Source organism: Jaculus jaculus, chromosome 2 (genome assembly GCF_020740685.1).
Source record: "Jaculus jaculus isolate mJacJac1 chromosome 2, mJacJac1.mat.Y.cur, whole genome shotgun sequence".
NCBI lineage: Eukaryota > Metazoa > Chordata > Mammalia > Rodentia > Dipodidae > Jaculus > Jaculus jaculus.
Genome location: NC_059103.1, coordinates 198,562,953 through 198,581,522, shown reverse-complemented (window position 1 = coordinate 198,581,522; position 18,570 = coordinate 198,562,953). Strand labels below are relative to the sequence as shown.

At 47.0% G+C, this 18,570-nt stretch overlaps 1 protein-coding gene across 2 annotated transcripts in view; it reads right to left on the bottom strand.

Moving 5' to 3' along the window:
- The window catches only part of Trappc9 (trafficking protein particle complex subunit 9), a 562,289-nt gene that overhangs the window by 503,081 nt on the left and 40,638 nt on the right, over positions 1–18,570 (bottom strand). For both annotated transcript variants that reach the window (XM_045143193.1, XM_045143194.1), the window contains 2 exons: positions 13,983–14,104; positions 8,426–8,551 (listed from right to left, as the gene is read on the bottom strand). In XM_045143193.1, coding sequence (XP_044999128.1) covers positions 8,426–8,551; positions 13,983–14,104 — 248 coding nt within the window. The remainder of the gene's footprint in view (positions 1–8,425; positions 8,552–13,982; positions 14,105–18,570) is intronic.

Sequence of the window (18,570 nt, the reverse complement as noted above, 5' to 3'; positions counted from 1 at the left end):
TTTTTTTTCTTAGTCTTGTGTATGACCCAATGAGTTTTAATTAGAATTGCTTCCAAGAGCATGGGTGTGGAGTTATTTACACAATCATGGGCAATTTACCAGTGGCTACATCCCTAAAGAAAATATCGATGGATTAGCGGCTAAGGTGTTTGTCTGCAAAGCCTAAGGACCCATGGGTGTTCAACTCTTCAGATCCCACATAAACCAACACACAAAGGTGAGGCAAGCACTATATCGTACATGCCCACTAAGTGACATAGTATCTAGAGTTCAAATGCAGTGGCTGAGGCCCTGGCCACCAATTCTCTCTCTCTCCTCTCCCTCTGTTTGTCTCTTTCTCTCTCTCAAATAAAAATAAATAAATAAAAGTTCTTTAAAATATATCTCGGATGCCGGGCGTGGTGGCGCACGCCATTAATCCCAGCACTTGGGAGGCAGAGGTAGGAGGATCGCTGTGAGTTCAAGGCCACCCTGAGACTCCATAGTGAATTCCAGGTCAGCCTGGGCTAGAGTGAGACCCTACCTCGAAAAACCAAAAAAAAAAAAAAAAAAAAAATATCTCGGGCTGGAGAGATGGCTTAGCGGTTAAGCGCTTGCCTGTGAAGCCTAAGGACCCCGGTTCGAGGCTCGGTTACCCAGGTCCCACGTTAGCCAGATGCACAAGGGGGCACACGTGTCTGGAGTTCGTTTGCAGAGGCTGGAAGCCCTGGCACGCCCATTCTCTCTCTCTCCCTCTATCTGTCTTTCCCTCTGTGTCTGTCGCTCTCAAGTAAATAAATAAATAAATAAAATTTTTAAAAAAATCTCACCCTCCCCTAGCTATATTTAAAATAATAAGCTCCTGTCAAATATAGTTATATCTATGCATTATATATAATAAACACATAGCCAACATTATAATGGGTAAAGAAACTGAAATCCCACTCTCTAGTCAATCAAGAGACAGGGAGTCCACTCTCTCCACTCCTATTCAGTACAGTGCTTGAAGTCTTAAATATGACAAGAGAAAGAAATAAAGGGCTACAAATAGAAAATGAAAGGGTCAAATTATCCCTAATTGCAAACAACATGACTCTATAGTTAGAAAACACTAAAGAGAACTGGAGCGATGGCTTAGCAGTTCAAGTGTTTGCCATACAAGCATAAGGACCTGAGTGAGACCCGTACTACTCATATTAAGCCAGCTTGGTGGTATGCATCTGTAATCCCAACCCTAGGAAGGCAGAAGACAGAAGAACCAATGGGGTACTGATTTCATAAGTATGTGGAATCTTTTTTGAATCTGGGTGTTATGTAAGACTAAATGTACTTAATAAACAATGAACAAACCCACTTTGTTTTTTAAATATTTTATTTATTTATTATTTATTGAGAGAGAGAGAGAATGGGTGCAGCAGGGCCTCTAGCCATTGCAAACAAACTCAGATGCATACACCACCTTGAGCATCTGTCTTATATGGGTTCTGGAGAAGTGAACCTGGGTCTTTAGGCTTCACAGGCAGTGCCTTAACTGCTAAGCCATTTCTCCAGCCCCAAACCCACTTTAAAAAAGAATCCCCTTAGCCAGGAGTGGTGGCACACGCTTTTAATCCCAGCACTTTAGAGGCAGTGGTAAGATCACTGTAACTTCAAGGCTAACTTGAGACTACATAGTAAAATCCAGATCAGTCTGAGCTTGAATGAGACCCTACCTCAAATAAAATAAAATAAAACTTCAAACTTCTGAAGAACAAAATTAATGAAGTAATTACAAAATGGAAAGCCCTCTACCAAACATGGATAGAAAAATTAATAATGTGGAAGTGGCTGCATTACATTGCAAATCTATGGATTCAACATAATCACCATCAAAATTCCAATGAAATTCTTCACAGACCTGGAAAAGGCAATCCTAAAATTCACATGGAAGTAACAAAAACTTCTAAATAGCCAAAGCACTGCTAGGCAAAAAGAGAAATGATAGATCTCAAACCATACTACAGAGCCATAGTAACAAAAACAGCATGGTGCTGGCACAGAACACCTTTTACACAAATGGAATAGAACAGAGGACCAGAAATAAGCCTACATAGCTACAGTCACCCAATTTTTGACAAAGTTGTCAAAAACATACATTGAAGATAGCTTCTTCAACAAACAGTGCTAGAAAATATACTGAAGATTGAAACTCAATCCATATCTCTCACTCTGCACAAAAATCAATCCAAGAGAGATCAGACCTGAAACTATGTTAGAGAAAACACTTCAAGATACAGACATATGCAAGGAGCTTCTGACAAGAACCCCAATGGCTGTCTGGAGATATTTAAATGGGACCTTGAGGGCAAGGTGGCCCATGTGGTGGAACAACAGACAGGAAGCATGCAAAAGAGTCAGCCAGGTAGTGGAGAAGGGGGGTGGGGAAAGTGGCCTCAGCCTTGCTGGTGGAAATGCAATGCTGCTGCTAAGGCATTTGCCTGCAAAGCCAAAGGATTCCAGTTCAATTCTCCAGGACCCATGTAAGCCATATGCACAAGGGGGCTTGCCCTGGGGAGCGAGTGCAGAGGGAGAAAAAAGAGGTCACCCTGAGAATACAGAGTGAATTCCAGGTCAGCCTGGGCTAGAGGAGAGACCCTACTTCAAAAAAACAAAAAAAAAATTAATTAATTAAACTCTATTTTGCATAATAAATATGACATAATAGAAATAGCCCTCGCAGGAGGGCTTGAGTCGCTGAAGGCAGACAGGTTGCGAAGCCCTCGGTACAATGCCTTGCCCACGGATCAATGGTCACTGCTGTAACTGCAGCTCAGAGGAGCTGTACCGACGAGGCGTCCATCAGAAATGACCGCTCCGTGTGGGCACACCCAGCCAACAAGCTGCGTGCTCGGAACAGTGGTCAGAGAGACAAACAAAACACTGCTCCCTGGCAGAGCCTGCATGCACTCCCCAGCTTCCCACTGAAAATGCATGACTTTCATGTTCAGCCCAGTGTTCACCTCCTAAGGTAAACAGCTGAGAATTTCCAAAAGCAATGAGTGTCTGCGATATGCTGCTTATGCATTTATTTGCATTGAGCCTCATTCTAATGAGAATCTAAAATCAATGTTTTAAACACACACAATTTAATAGCAGTAACAACAAAAAGATAAAACTGGGACGAAGTGAAAATGAGGACTACAGCTAAATGGAACCAGAGGGAGATTCAACCACAAAAATGCTTGCCATGAGGTAGGTGTGACTATTAAGCATATATGTGGGTTCAGCATTAAGGGTCCCAACAACTAAAACAGGCAGGGAAAATTGATGAGGGACAAGACCGTGCAGATCTGCAAGGTGACCACAGCTGCCTGCATGTCCCAGGTGAGGAAGTCCGAAGCATCCTTTTCACCCCTGTGCTACACACAACAGCCCACCCCCCACAAAGCAGAGGGGTTCCTGGCTTTCCCTTGACACCAGCCCTCCCCCTCTTCCACTGCTCTGTGCACGGCTTGCAGTGGAGACAGAACTTGCAGCTAAAGGCTGGCTCGACAAGCCACAGCTCTATAGGCAGAAGTCACCTAATTCATCATCTCTCTGCAGCTCGGTCTGACCTCTTCCTCTTGATGCCGTTCCCTACAAAATGTTTCTCTCCTAAAGAGAGAGGATGCCATATCCCACGTATTCAGCCAGGAATCTCAGTTCCCTGTTTTTTCTTCTTCAATGAGAAACCTGACTTTCCTCTCTCCTCATTCAACAGTTTCTTGGTGAGAATCATGAATTCCCCACAAGCTGCCCTTAGAAGACACAAACCCTGCTGGCGAGGGCTCCACTGCATGTCTCCCTTCTGCCTGTCTCCACAAGCATTTCAGTCACCACTTGGTCTGACTGTCAGTGCACACTGACAGAAGTGCCAAGGGTACACTTGTGATGTGTATGTCTACCAGGGTTTCCTTAGCAACAGCTTCATTAAGGAAACTGGCCAAAGAAATATAAAGAGGCTATTCTTATATCCTACAGAGTAGCTTGCATAAAATCTGACTGGCTTTGAACTGAAATTAACTAGGAACAAAAAGGTCATAAGTCTCAGACAATAGTGTCATAAAGTGCAATGTTCTTAAATGACCCGCAATCATTCCTGAACATTAAGTCTGCAGGAAGCCAGACTGTGAGCCGACATTCAACATGGTCAGATGTTGCTCTAGTTTTCCAAAACACTTCCTTACTAGCACCTTTCCTGACTCTCATCTGCCGTTGTCTATTAAGAAAAGGGAAGGGAAAGAGATGAGAAAAGAGGGAAAGAAAGAAGTTAGGAAGGGGAATTTTGGACATTTGGTTGGGTTTAGGAGAAACCACTAGATGTGATACACAGAGCTCAGATTTCCAAGTTCAGTGCGTTAGGTGTAAATAGCAATGGTGTACTTTGTGAGATAAGCCTGGCTCTCGGTCTGCCCCATCTCTGACACTAGGTGCACCAAACTGCCCAGCAAGCTGCCCTGACCCTCCCAGCCAGCATCCATGTAGCACTGGATAAATGCAGCAGGCTGGAGTCTCTGCACCACGGATAGATGTCTGCAGCAGGCTGGAGTCTGTGCACCATGGATAGATACTGCAGCAGGCTGGAGTCTGTGCACCACGGATAGATGTCTGCAGCAGGCTGGAGTCTCTGCACCACGGATAGATGTCTGCAGCAGGCTGGAGTCTGTGCACCACGGATAGATGCCTGCAGCAGGCTGGAGTCTGTGCACCACAGATAGATGTCTGCAGCAGGCTGGAGTCTGTGCACCACGGACAGATGTCTGCAGCAGGCCGGAGTCTGTGCACCACGGATAGATGTCTGCAGCAGGCCGGAGTCTGTGCACCACGGATAGATGTCTGCAGCAGGCTGGAGTCTGTGCACCACGGATAGATGTCTGCAGCAGACTGGAGTCTGTGCACCACGGATAGATGTCTGCAGCAGGCTGGAGTCTGTGCACCACGGATAGATGTCTACAGCAGGCTGGAGTCTGTGCACCATGGATAGATGTCTGCAGCAGGCTGGAGTCTCTGCACCATGGATAGATGTCTGCAGCAGGCCGGAGTCTGTGCACCATGGATAGATGTCTGCAGCAGGCTGGAGTCTGTGTGCCACAGATAGATGTCTGCAGCAGGCCGGAGTCTGTGCACCACGGATAGATGTCTGCAGCAGGCTGGAGTCTGTGTGCCACGGATAGATGTCTGCAGCAGGCCGGAGTCTGTGCACCACGGATAGATGTCTGCAGCAGGCCGGAGTCTGTGCACCACGGATAGATGTCTGCAGCAGACTGGAGTCTGTGCACCACGGATAGATGTCTGCAGCAGGCCGGAGTCTGTGCACCACGGATAGATGTCTGCAGCAGGCCGGAGTCTGTGCACCACGGATAGATGTCTGCAGCAGGCCGGAGTCTGTGCACCACGGATAGATGTCTGCAGCAGGCCAGAGTCTGTGCACCACGGATAGATGTCTGCAGCAGGCTGGAGTCTGTGTGCCATGGATAGATGTCTGCAGCAGGCTGGAGTCTGTGTGCCATGGATAGATGTCTGCAGCAGGCTGGAGTCTGTGTGCCATGGATAGAGGCCTGCAGCAGGCTGGAGTCTGTGTGCCACGGATAGATACTGCAGCAGGCAGTTCCGTGCAGCACTGGATGAACGCCTGCAGCAGGTGGCTGCTCTGGTGACAGCAATGCAACAGCAAGAACAGAAGCTATGCTTCATAATTCTCTGCATGGTAACAGCACTGTTCTCCTGGGATGGATACCACTAGGAAGTTTGCTGGCTCTGCCACTGTAGAATTGACCCAATTGGAAATTTTTTGCCTTTGTGTTTGTTCCTTAGTACCTGGTTCTCCCTCCACACGTCAGCTCACCCAGGCTGAGCCATGTCTGCCTGGTGGACCATCAGGGACAGGCAGGCAGGGACAATACACACAGAGGTGAGAGCACAGAAGCGTGCTAGCCAAGGACCTCACCTCAAAGGCACAGTCTGACTCTGAGCAGGCAACAGACAACACCTGCCTTCAGCCAAACTTTCTCCTCTGCATAGGGATGGCTGCACTTGTGACTCAGAATTATAAGAACTGAGAGGAGTAGGTGAACTCACACTTCCAGGGTCTGAGAAAGGCTCTCAGGGAGGCAGATGTGGTTCCCAAACACCCCACATGTGCCCAGCAAGGTGTGCGGCATCACGCCTGTGTTCCTGTGCCAGTCATGACCTACAGAAAGTGAGCTGGTTGCTCCCACTTCACAGATCTGAGACAGGCAGAGACATTATGTAACAGGTCACACAATAGGGGAAAGGTGATTGAAACCTGAATTGGGGAGGGGAGTCCAAGTTCATCTGGTTTCATCTGAACCTCCCACTGGCCTGTGAGCCGTTCATAGCTAGCCCAGATTTGTATGGGGCTGGCCAAGAATGAGAAGGGAAGCTTGCTGCAATTTGGGAATGTCACATAATTAACACAATCCGGGAAAGGCAGGTCCCCTGCCTTTGCAAACAGAGGGTCTCTGCAAACAGAGCTCTGTAAAGAGACTCTCTCCAGTACCACTAAAGCGAAATGAATTATTTACCACTTCTGATGTTCGTATGGGGTATCCTAAAGGCAGAAGAAACCTGCAATAATCATATCTCAGTTTCTTCCAAAATCTCCACGTCTGCCAAACTCATTCCCCAGGAAAAGATACAACCCACCAGCTCCACAATGGGACCCACTCGTCCAAGGACTGCGAGCTTTCTCTATTTCAGAAAAACTATAAGCCCTTCTTTTTATTGTGATTATAAAATCTCACCAGAACCCATTCTTCTGCTGCCTGCTCATCTGGCAGACAAACATGGAGATGAGTCAACTACAGCAAAGTGCCTTCCGTGCTGGGGAGAATGCGAAAGGCCAGCAACCACCCCGGCCTGGGCTTCAGGGCCAGCCCCTTCAGCAGAGCGCTACTGCCCCCTAGCGTTTGCCCGAGGCCGAGCAATGCAATGGCAGAACCCTCCAAGAAGGCAACAAATGCCCACACAGTTTTAGTGAAAACAGTTGATTTTGTAAAATGTGTCTGTTTATATGCCCACCTGGAAAAACAGCTTTGTACCATGCCCAATTTATGAACAGCCCTCAACAAAAGCAATGGTAATGACTGAGCACCAGCCCCCTCTCGCCCTAGGGCTGAAGAGGGGAAACAGCTGCCATGGCTGTGGGCCACACACAGGCCCACAGTGCCCTGAGCCGCCAGCCATTCCTCAGCCCTTCCAGTTCTGCTTCCAGTCTCTGCTCTGTCTCCAAGCCAAGCCCGAAGCTCCCAACCTGACAACAGCACCTACCCATGGTCAACTCCCTCCACAGGACAGTCTAGTCATTCCAGACCTGACACAGTGAGCCCGAGGCTCCAAGACCCTGGCTGAGCCTCCCCGGGGTAGCCTGTCACCCCATACTTCAGAAGCACGACCTGGGCCAGGACCTCCCCAGCTACCCTGGAAGCAGTCCCACCATTGCTGCCATTCTAGATCGCTCCCGAATGCCTACCCAGGTAGGGGCATGCACGCCCAGTCACCTTGACCTCTGCTCCGTGGGTCTGTGAGGCACCCATTTCTTCAGGTCAGAGAGCCAGCCCTAGGAGGCTAAGTGTCATGCCCCCCAGGACCCAAATTCTGCACAGGTGTGCACCTCAGTAGGTCTGTGTACGCCCAGTACAGGTCATGATGCCCCTTAGTCTCAGGACAAGGACTAAAACCACAGCCTGGCCCAGTGTTCAACCCTGGGTAGGCCACCTAAGAGCAAAGTCAAACATTAAATCCCACAACGGACCTCTGTTTGCCCAGCCTCCCTGGGGACTGACTCCTTGCCTTGGGTAGTTTCCCAGGTAACCAAAGCTTCCACACTAAAGTGCCAGGCTTTTGATTTTCCTGTCCAGCGAAAGGACACCTCTCCTCCCTTCGAATGACACAGGATCTGGCTGGATCTGAGTGCTGCTCTGCTGAGGCCAGGAATCGTCCCCTGTACTAAAAGGACAGCAAAACTGGGGAGGGGGGTCTTTTTCTTGCTTGACTGGCTTTATTTAGTGTTTGTCTTTCCCTGTAGGGTTGAGCTAATTTGCCACCTCATACACCTTCAGCAGCCTTACCCCACTGTCTGCCGAGGAAAACAACAGTGTGGGTCGGCACTCTCCAGCCAGGGATCAGACACAGAGAAGCTCACGGTCACACCCAAGTGAGTGAAGCCAAGGTGGACATCCTACCAGACCCCACGATGGCCAAGCATAACCACTGATGGTTTGTGGATATCGACAGAAAGCACCGAAATTTTGAAAGTACAGTGCCATAAAATACGGAAGTAAGACAAACAAACAAGTACTTTCATTCAGCTCTCGGGCTAAGACTCCGTGATCGGTATCAAGCAGACGGTGATACCTTCCAGGAGACCAGGCCTCGCCTCTCCCTGGCCCCCCAGGCACGCACTCACCTGCCGAAGGTTGATGTACACTGCGTTCTGAAGAAACTCTGAGGCTTCCATGCCACGCTTCTGAATGGCCAGGACCCGTACGGCCTTGACACACGCTTCCAGCTCAATCACTCCAGCGTTCTTATACTGCAGGATACAAAGGAGTTTTGCATCAGAGGAGAGAAAAAACATTTCCACAGTTGTGCGGCCACATCAGGGCCTCCAAAAGTCCACAGCAGCAGCACTTCCCAAGCACTATGGAAGAGAAACCACTCTGAGGAGATCTATCCATAGGATTGGAGACAGGGTGGAAGGATGAAGTAGGCCTATAACCACTCATAAGTGTGCTTGCTGCTTACTAAAAGCATGCACTAACCAGCCCTTGATACGCTGCAGATCTTCAAAGTGCAGGTGAGGTATCCTTTACCCAAAATACTTGAAACCAGAAGAGGAATTCAGATTTCAAGTTTGGGATTTTCAGGATGTTCCCCTGGTACTAGAAACATCCACGGGCTCTCACGCTGGCAGCACTAATGCAGTGACTACAAATTCATTCATTTTGTTCCGCTGCAGACAGCCTGGCCGCCTCTGTGTCCAGTGCCTCTGAGCTGCACTCGCAGAGCTGCCTGCTCCCATTTCTCAGACATATACGGCTCCTGAGATGAGGCACAAATAACGGCAATGAACAGATGGGCTCTGTGGGACTTCATTTAACTACCGAGTACACAGGGTGAGCACCAATGCATTCAGCCAATCACAGGCCTGGCATGGAGCGGCTGCTTATGAACACACGGCATGCCTGCTAGCCACGCATCAGAAAGCAGTGGCAAAACTGGTCACCTTTCTGACTGAGACGTGCATAGGGCAGCACAAGAAACCTCTTTATAATTACTGTGCCTGAAAAAGCAAATCTGTGCTTCCCTCGTTCCGCATCTGTGACAAAGAAGCTGTCACGTGGTATGCGCGACTTTCCAAAGATGACCAGAAAGACACATGGACGTGGAAAGCTGTAACAGACACGCAACTTTCCAAAGATGACCAGAAAGACACACGGACGTGGAAAGCTATAACAGACACGCAACTTTCCAAAGATGACCAGAAAGACACACGGACGTGGAAAGCTGTAACAGACACGCAGCTTTCCAAAGATGACCAGAAAGAACACAGACGTGGAAAGGCTACACACTGCTACCACCTAATAGTGCAAAAATCTGACATACAGACCTACTCTCCTCAAGGAAGTAGCTACTTCTCCCCCAAACTCTTCAGTCTCTACATGGGTGAGAACAGACGTCAACTCAAGGGGTTTTCCATATTTTGGCTAAAAACGTACACTTTAGATAATATTACAAAATAATTACATAGGGTTGTAAAAATTTATTCAAAATATATACATATATTCAAAATATATATTGGAGAATCTATGGCATTTTGGAAAGGAATGGACAGTCACTGAAGACTACTGTAGTCTTCTGCAAGTTTTAGCCTTCACTGTGAGCTTTGTGAAGAAAGGCCTGTGCCTTTTCTCACCCCTTGGCCTTGACTATGATCTCTGGAAAGTAGGGACTGTCCTCCATTTTCAACCCCCAGAGACTCCCTGCCAGGGTCCCAGCACAGAACATGCACAAATACTCTGGAACCAATGAGAACGATCACATGGATTCTACAGCAAAAACACTCAAATAAATGTTATCCCCATTTACAGGTAAAGGGAAGGGGAGCCAAAAACGGAAACTTTCTGGTCCACAAAGTTAAGTAGTTGGTGAGGCAAGATTTGAACTAAGCAGCCTGACCCCATGCCTAAAATGAAAATATTGTTCCACTGGAGACACGCAGAAGGCGACACCAGGTCAGCCCTCTCGCTCGGCTCACACCTGCCTTCGCCATCCTGAGCGCAGCACCACACGTGACCAAGGGAACAACAGCAATCAGCGTTTGTGCCCAAGAGCTGCTTAGCGCTCCTGCTCAAGGTGTTGGGGAAGCCTGGGAAGCAGCAGTGGGTCCAGAATTTTCAACCTACTGGAGAAGCCATGGTAGTCATGAGTGACAACAGATGGGCAGCCATGGCTCTATCAAGACATGGGGACCAAGTGAGCACAGTTCTCTGCCCTCCCAGATCACTGCCGTATGGTTCATGCACTCAGGATGATGGCCAAGTTACGTGCTCGCTCGTATGACTCTGATCAAGACAGGCAACCTCGCTAAGCCTGTGCCCCTCTGCCTATGGAAGGGTAAGGTTACATGCTGGGGCTCCCTCCAAGTCTAAACTCAACTACCCAACATCTCAGCAGAAACCCAGCTCTCCATCTCATTTCTCCTAATACAAGACGATGTCCTAGGGCAAAGGTCAGGACCCAGGAGGACGCTGTGCAAAGGGCAGGCAAGAGACAGTTCACCATGGGCCTCTACATGAACACCACACAGGGTGCTTGTCACATGTGGACTGCTGGGCATGTAAGGTCCATGTGTGTAGTGTACAGGTGCTCAGCACTTCCTGTGTACACATGTGCTCTCTGCATAACGGTGGCCCAACCTCCACAGCACTCTTAGTTGGGGGTCTGAATGGCGGGGGAATGGCCGGGGTGCCTCGGGAGGAGGAGATGAGAGAGAAGAAAGAGCTCAGTGAGGAACAGAAGCCGGACACAGCCAGACAGAGGCGACACTCATTATCTCTTTCAGCCTGTGTTACATACATATGAGGAGCTGGCTTGTCCCCAGATGCCTTGTGGAATACTGAACTAAGGAAGAGGAGGCAATAACCAGTGCTTTATTGAGCAATACTAATGAGCCTGTCACTGTGCAGGGTGTTTATATAACCAAAATCATTAACCCTGATTAAGCATTCTATGCAGCGACAAGAGAAAACTAGTCTCAGAGGCCACAGACCTGCCTAGGGTCAGATGGCCAGAGATGGCACAGAGGAGATCTGTCCACACCCAGTGGTCTGACAGATGCTCTGCTCTGCATTCTGGGGACAGGGCCATTCCCAACACAGGGACACCTGACTCCCCTGCTGTGCCATGGTAGCCAAGTCTTTCCTACAGAGAAGTTCAGATGCTAAGACGTGCTTAGTGAAGTAGCACCCACCTGCTGCACCCACAGGTGCACAGGCAGAACCACTGAACTTCAGAAAGCGCAAATACCAGTCATAGCACCTCTCTTCATCTGCCACACTATTATCATCATCTTAGTATTCTTTTTTGTTGTTGTTGTTTCCCCCCCACACTCGCCACCCGAGGTAGGGTCTCACTGTAGCCCAAGCTGACCTGGAATTCACTATGTAGTCTCAGGGTAGCCTTCACTTCATGGGGATGCTCCTACCTCTGCCTCCTGAGCACTGGGATTAAAGGCATGTGGTATTCTTTAAAGCCAGATTTCAAAAGCAAGAAAGGGCTCTGGAAAGAAAGGGGGGGGAGGGAGAGAGGAAACAAGGAAAGGAGGAAGTGAGGCAAGGTGAGGAGGTGGGAGTGAGACCTCATCTAAGTCTGCTATGACGGTCTCACACAAAACAGCAGAAGAAGGCTGCATGTGCTTATCACAAGACCTCAGCACAGGACTCCCCAAGCAGAAGGTCCGACACCTGCAATCTGTGGTATATGTGGAGGGGATCTGTGAGACAAACAGGCCTCTAAATACTTGTGTTTATTATGCCTACATATTAATGTCACTCTTACTTTTGGTTAGAGAAGGGTCCCTTTTCAGATGGCAGTGACCACTAGGGTGACCCAAGACTCAACCAAGCGCTGAGAGGTGACAGTGGAGTGTTGAGCACTAAGTGAGACATCTCCATCACACCCTCCAAGGCTCAGGGACCACTGCAGAAGAGGTGACAGAAAGAATGAAGAGCCAAAGGAAGGAAGGAATGCTTTGCAATATGTCTTCCAGAAACAAAGTGGCTGTGGTACTCGTGACCCCACAGTGATTCATGATAGCTACATAAGACCTGAAAAATAGAAGGAAAAATAATGATGACATCAAAATGGAAGAGCGACTAGTAGGAAAGAAGAGATTGGGTAGAGGGCGAACATAAAGGGTGGTGGGAAAAGACTAAGATCATGATAAATTGCCTATATATATGGAGGTTGCCAACAAAAAGAAGAAAAAAGAAAATGGAGAATAAGAAATGGTATAGTATCTGACAGAGTGCAATTAAGATTTGTCCAATTGGACTGAAGAGATGGCTTAGTGGTTAAGGCACTTGCCTACAAATGTAAAGGACCCAGGTTTGATTCCCCAGGACCCACGTAAGCCAGATGCACAAGGTGGCTCATGCATATGGAGTTTATTTACAGTAGTTAGAGGACCTAGCATGCTCGTTCTCTTTCTCTCTCTCTCTCTCTATTTCTCTCTCTCTCTCTCCCTCTCTCCATCTACTTGTTTCACTCACTCTTTCTTTCTCCATCTCTCTCAAATAAATAAATAAAAATAAAATATTTTTAAAATATTTGCCCAATAAAGAAACTCTACCCTGTACCCAAAACTATACCCTAAAAAATAAATAAGTGCTAGATAGATGGCTTAGCAGTTAAGGCTCTTGCCTGCAGAGCCAAAGGACCCAGGTTTGCTTCCCTAGGACCCACATAAGCCAGATGCACAAGGTGACACGTGTCTGGTTTGTTTGCATTGACTTAGGAGGCCCTGGAATGCCCATTCATTCATTCATTCATTCATTCCTTCTCTCTCTCTCTTTCCATATATATATAAAATCTGCCTCTGCCTCCCTCCCCATCAAATAAATAAATAAAATAAAATGGCTAGAAAAGGAAAAAAAGTTTTAAAATAACCTAAAATAAATCACACCATGGTGGAAGAACAAGAGAAGGTAACAGGAGGGAATGATGAGCAAAATATATATGTGTATGGAAACTGCCAACAAAAAAAAAGATAAAAACCAGGCAAGAGAAGATAAAACCCCACAGAAGAACAGCAACTGTGCCGTGAGAAGGGAAGTTCACAGCATAGTCAGTCATCACTGAATGGATACCACTGTCCATGAGATGAGTCATATGCATTGACAAAGATCAGAACATAGACAGAAAAAGGTTAATAATGATGCTTTCTGAGTGGGCTATGATACCCTCCTTTTTTTCCCTCCTTTTTCTAAATTTATATTAACTATATGCTGGTTTTGAAAGCAAAATATTAATATTTTAGGCATATAGTACTGTGCATTAGCGAACAGTACTTACAAAAACAAGTGATTAGTGGGGGCTGGAGAGATGGTTTAGCAGGTAAGGCGCTTGCCTGCAAAGCCTAAGGACCCATGTTCGAATCCCCAGCACCCACATAGCAAGATACAGAAAGTAGCACATGCTTCTGGAGTTCTTTTGCAGTGGCTAGAGGCCTGGTGTGCCCCTTCTGTCTGTTTTCTCCATATCTTTCATTCTATCTGCTTGAAAATAAACAAAAGATTTAAAAAAAAAAAATAAACAGGTGATTAAGAGACCCTGCGTAATAAAAATTAAAAAAATAAAAAGAAAAAATAAAAAGAGAGAGACCCTGCAGCATCACCCAAGGTACAAGGGAACTTCTGGCATGACAGCGCACTAAGCACAGAGGGCACGGAGCAGCGCAGCACCTTGCTGTAGTAGGAAATGGCCTCTTTGTATTTGTCGATTATGTCTTCAGGGCTGAGACAATTCTTAGCTCGTCCAATCTCAGCACTGGTGTCAGGATTGATGCCATTGGTGGTGAGAGCACCTGCGGACCAAGAGAAAGAAAAAGGTCTTTTGCTTTTCTTGTCTTGCTTCTTTGTTAGTTTCAAAAGGAGTATGAATAAGATAAAACCCAAATATGTCCCAATGAAGTTTAGATAATAAAAGTGTTTAGCATCTTCTTAGATTATCCACTCCCCATAACACACAGCATTGTATGAAATTTTAATTAACTCAGAATAGGTTTTTCTCCCTGTGAAAATTTGTATGAAAGAAAACGAAATGCAGTAATGGAAGTTCATGTGTGCAATGACCCCACTTCACTGTCCTGAGGCAATGGCGCAGTAGGCATGAACACCCTCCTGACTTGAAACTCGGCAAGCTCGAGGGACCTCGCTGTGGCCTCAGAGGACAGAACGGGCAAGGAGCACTTTCGGAACTCTTACAGCACTAAAGAAAATAACCAGGGAACGCTGGTCTTCCTCTTTCAGCTCTCACGTTCGATTTCTGACTGGCCCCCGCCACCAAACTCACATAGGGGAAGTGTCTTAGAAACTTCCACCTTCAGAATAGAAATACACAGAAAGGTCTGGCAGCGGGGACAGAAAGGATGAAATATTCCTTGATCTCACAGAATACTCAAAGACTGTGAGCCTCAGTGGCAGGGAAGGCCACGCTTTTCTCCCAGATGCTGTTCGTCTTACAGACAGGAGCGTCTCACCAAAGCTCGTTTCCCCGGTGTCTGCTGGGGTTCAGGATTCATCTTTGTAAGTGTACTTGGCCATGGTGTGTGTCTCACACTGCCCTCAGCACCAGGCAAATGTGTGCCATTAACCCTTCCTTTCTCATGAGGATCCCGTGTCCACCTGCCTGCTCTCACTCTGGAAGCTCCTTGCATGCTTGGTGGAACATGACAGAAGAATGAGTAGACGGGTAAGTGGACAGATGGACTGAATGACAGAGACAAGTGGGCGGGGAGACTGCAAAATGGTGAACAGAGAAAAGTGTCAAGTCCTCTTCCAGTCACAGGAGAATGAACTCAAGCAAAGAGCTGGGAAGAGACAGGCAGCTTAGGACTCTGCCTCCTATAGTTTGTGAAATGAGAGGAAAGAGCCATAAATAATCATAAGAGTGTAGTCTTGGAAGAAAATATCTAGACTATGTACTTCATAAAAAATATATTTGGGCTGGAGAGATGGCTTGGTGATTAAGGCGTTTGCCTGCAAAGCCAAAGGATCCTGGTTTGATTCTCCAGGACCCACGTAAGCCAGATGCACAAGAGTGCATATGGATCTGGAGTTCATCTGCAGTGGCTGCAGGCCCTGGAACACCCATTCATTCTCTCTCTCTCTCTCTCAAATAAATAATTAAAATATTTAAAATAAATATAGACACATATATTTGAAGCCAGGAGTGGTGGCACATACCTTGAATCCCAGCACTCAGGAGGCAGAGGTAGGAGGATTGCTATGAGTTCGAGGCCACCCTGAGACTACATAGTGAGTTCTAGGTCAGCCTGGGCTAGATCAAAACCCTGCCTTAAAAAAACCTATATATATGTCATTACTCTTCAAATCAGCCAGTATACATAATACATCATGAGGATGGTCACCATGCCTGGGGCAAGAACAGCCTGCTGTCACCCATGGAGGAGGCTGGCACCTGTGCTGAGGACCTTACCACATGCCTACCCACAACCCATGGCAGCTCCAAGAGAGAGGCACCGGCTAGGCCGCGCCTGCCGGTGAAGAAGGCCCAGAGGGCGCAGGGCTCCCCCCAGGTCTCAAGATGGAACTGTTGTGACTAAGGACTCAGTGAGGCCTAGCCTGGCCATGACCACTACACTCTGCCCGGTGCTCTGCACGCTTCACGCTGTGGTACAGTTCAGGCACAAGTGACAACTAATGCAAGGCCTTAAAGCATCTTACTGGCTCATGTCCTGAGTCTCACTCTTGCCCACAGAGAAAGGAAAGATGCACAGTGTGGGAGGGACAAGACGGAGCGGGTTGTCACTGTTCACATGGACCCATAATGGAAGACAGGAAAAGTCCACAGCCACGCCCCCTTGGCAGTGAAAGTCCCCGGGCTTCAAGTGAACAGCTCAACACAGTGCACAGCTGGAAGAAACAGTCCACGCAAAACAGCCAAGAGCCACACGCTCTGTGGCAAGGAAAGTAGAGCTCAGACTGCAGAGCTGGCTCAGCAGTTAGACTGCTTGCCTGCAAAGCCTAACGACTCAGGTTCAATTCCCCAGTACCCATGTTTGCAGAGGACAGAGGCTCTGGTGTGTCCATTTTCATTCTCTCTGTTTTAAAATAAATAAAAATATTTTATTTAAAAATAAAAGAAAGCAGAGGCTGGAGAGATGGCTTAGCAGTTAAGTGCTTGCCTGTGAAGCCTAAGGACCCCGGTTTGAGGCTCGATTCCCCAAAACCCATGTAAGCCAGATGCAGAAGGTGGCAAACACAGTTAGATTGCGTTTGCAGTGGCTGGAGGCCCTGGCGCACCTATTCTCTCTCTCTCTATCTGCCTTTTTCTCTCTGACTCTCTCAAATAAATAAAGATTTGCATATTTATTTTAAAAAATAAAGTAAAATAAAGCTGAGCATCACTCTCTAGAGAGCTAACTAGATCACACAGACTAATTTTCACTCAATAAAAGACTAACAAGCTCTAAAAATTCGAGCATACAGCAAACCTGATCTTTCCTGACATCTACAGTGTTCACAGCCCACACATAACACTGATGTCACCCAGTAAAACCTAGTCATCCAGACCCATGCTTCTGGACTACAGGCAGGAAAATCAATGTCACAGGCCACTGCAACCTGAGCTAGAGAAAAGACAGCGCAAGGTTCAAAGCACCACCATCACACGTCAGACAGTCCTCTGACCAGCTGAACAACGGCTACACATTCGTACTAGGAGCAGCACTGCATGTAAAATTTAAGACTGGACAGTCGGGCAGAAGGACACAATGAAGTGGGAAGGAGGAGCAGAGACAGACAAGCCCACAGAGAACGCAGCAGTTCACGAGCCACACTAGACCAGGTGATTTCTGCCCAACAGCCGATAACGCCCAGACAAGCCTTCCAAATGGGTGCTGCTTGCCTGGAGGGCTGGCAGGAAGAAGGGACACCCACAGCCTGGAGGCTAAGCTAAGCAAGCATATGACCAAGCCCTGTGGCATCGAAAGGACACCAGAAGCAATGCAAAAAACGACTTCTGAATTGTGACACCTGGATGCCACAGGGAAAAGGGCATGACCAGAGTCATAGCTCACACCAAACATGAGCACGGATTTCACACGGCTCAGGGTCTAAGTAAAAACAGAAAACATGAAAGTTCAAAGCCCAAGGAAAAATTCCTTCCAAACCAGGATACAGGAGAAAGGCTCTCACACTCAAATGCAAATATAAAACAAAAGAAAAAGACTTACATATTCAGCCATGTAACAATGTATCAGCTACACCACACCCAAGGTATGACATAAAAAGAAAACACCTGCAGCATACACTACACAGCAAACATCGCAATGTCCTGATATCTATGGAGTCAGCAAAACCTGGAGCGCAGGACCAGCATGGGGCCTGTGGGAATTGCAGAAGTCAGCAGGCTGGAGCAGGAGAGTGACAACCACCCGTGGCTGGGCATGCTGTCCAAACCCCAATCCCAATGCACTTCAGAGAAAAGAAAGAGAAAACCCTGAAACAGAGATGAGTGCATCACTCATAAAAAGGAAACAAACACACAGAGGATGAAATCAGAGAATCACTCCCATTCACAATTGCATCAAAAAAAATAAAATACCTTGGAATAAACCTAACCAAGGAAGTAAAGAATCTATACAATGAGAACTTTAAAACACTCAAGCGAGAAATTGCAGAAGACACTAGAAAGTGGAGAAACATCCCTTGTTCCTGGATTAGAAGAATCAATATCGTGAAAATGGCAATCTTACCTAAAGCAATCTACACATTTAATGCAATCCCTATCAAAATTCCAAAGGCTTTCTTCATGGAAATAGAAAAAACAATCCAAAAATTCATTTGGAATCACAAAAAACCTCGAATATCTAAAATAATACTGAGCAACAAAAAAGAGGCTGGTGGTATCACCATACCTGATTCTACCCTATACTACAGAGCCATAGTAACAAAAACAGCATGGTACTGGCACAAAAACAGACATGTAGATCAGTGGAACAGAATAGAGGACCCAGATGTAAGCCCAAGTAGCTATAGCCACCTGATATTCGATAAAAATGCCAAAAATACTCATTGGAGAAGAGACAGCCTCTTCAGCAAATGGTGTTTTGAAAACTGGATAAATATCTGCAGAAGGATGAAAATAGATTCTTCTCTCTCGCCATGCACAAGAATTAAGTCCAAATGGATTAAAGACCTTAACATCAGACCGGAAACTTTGAAACTGCTAGAGGAAAAAGTAGGGGCAACCCTTCAACATATTGGTCTTGGCAAAGACTTTCTGAATACAACCCCAATTGCTCAG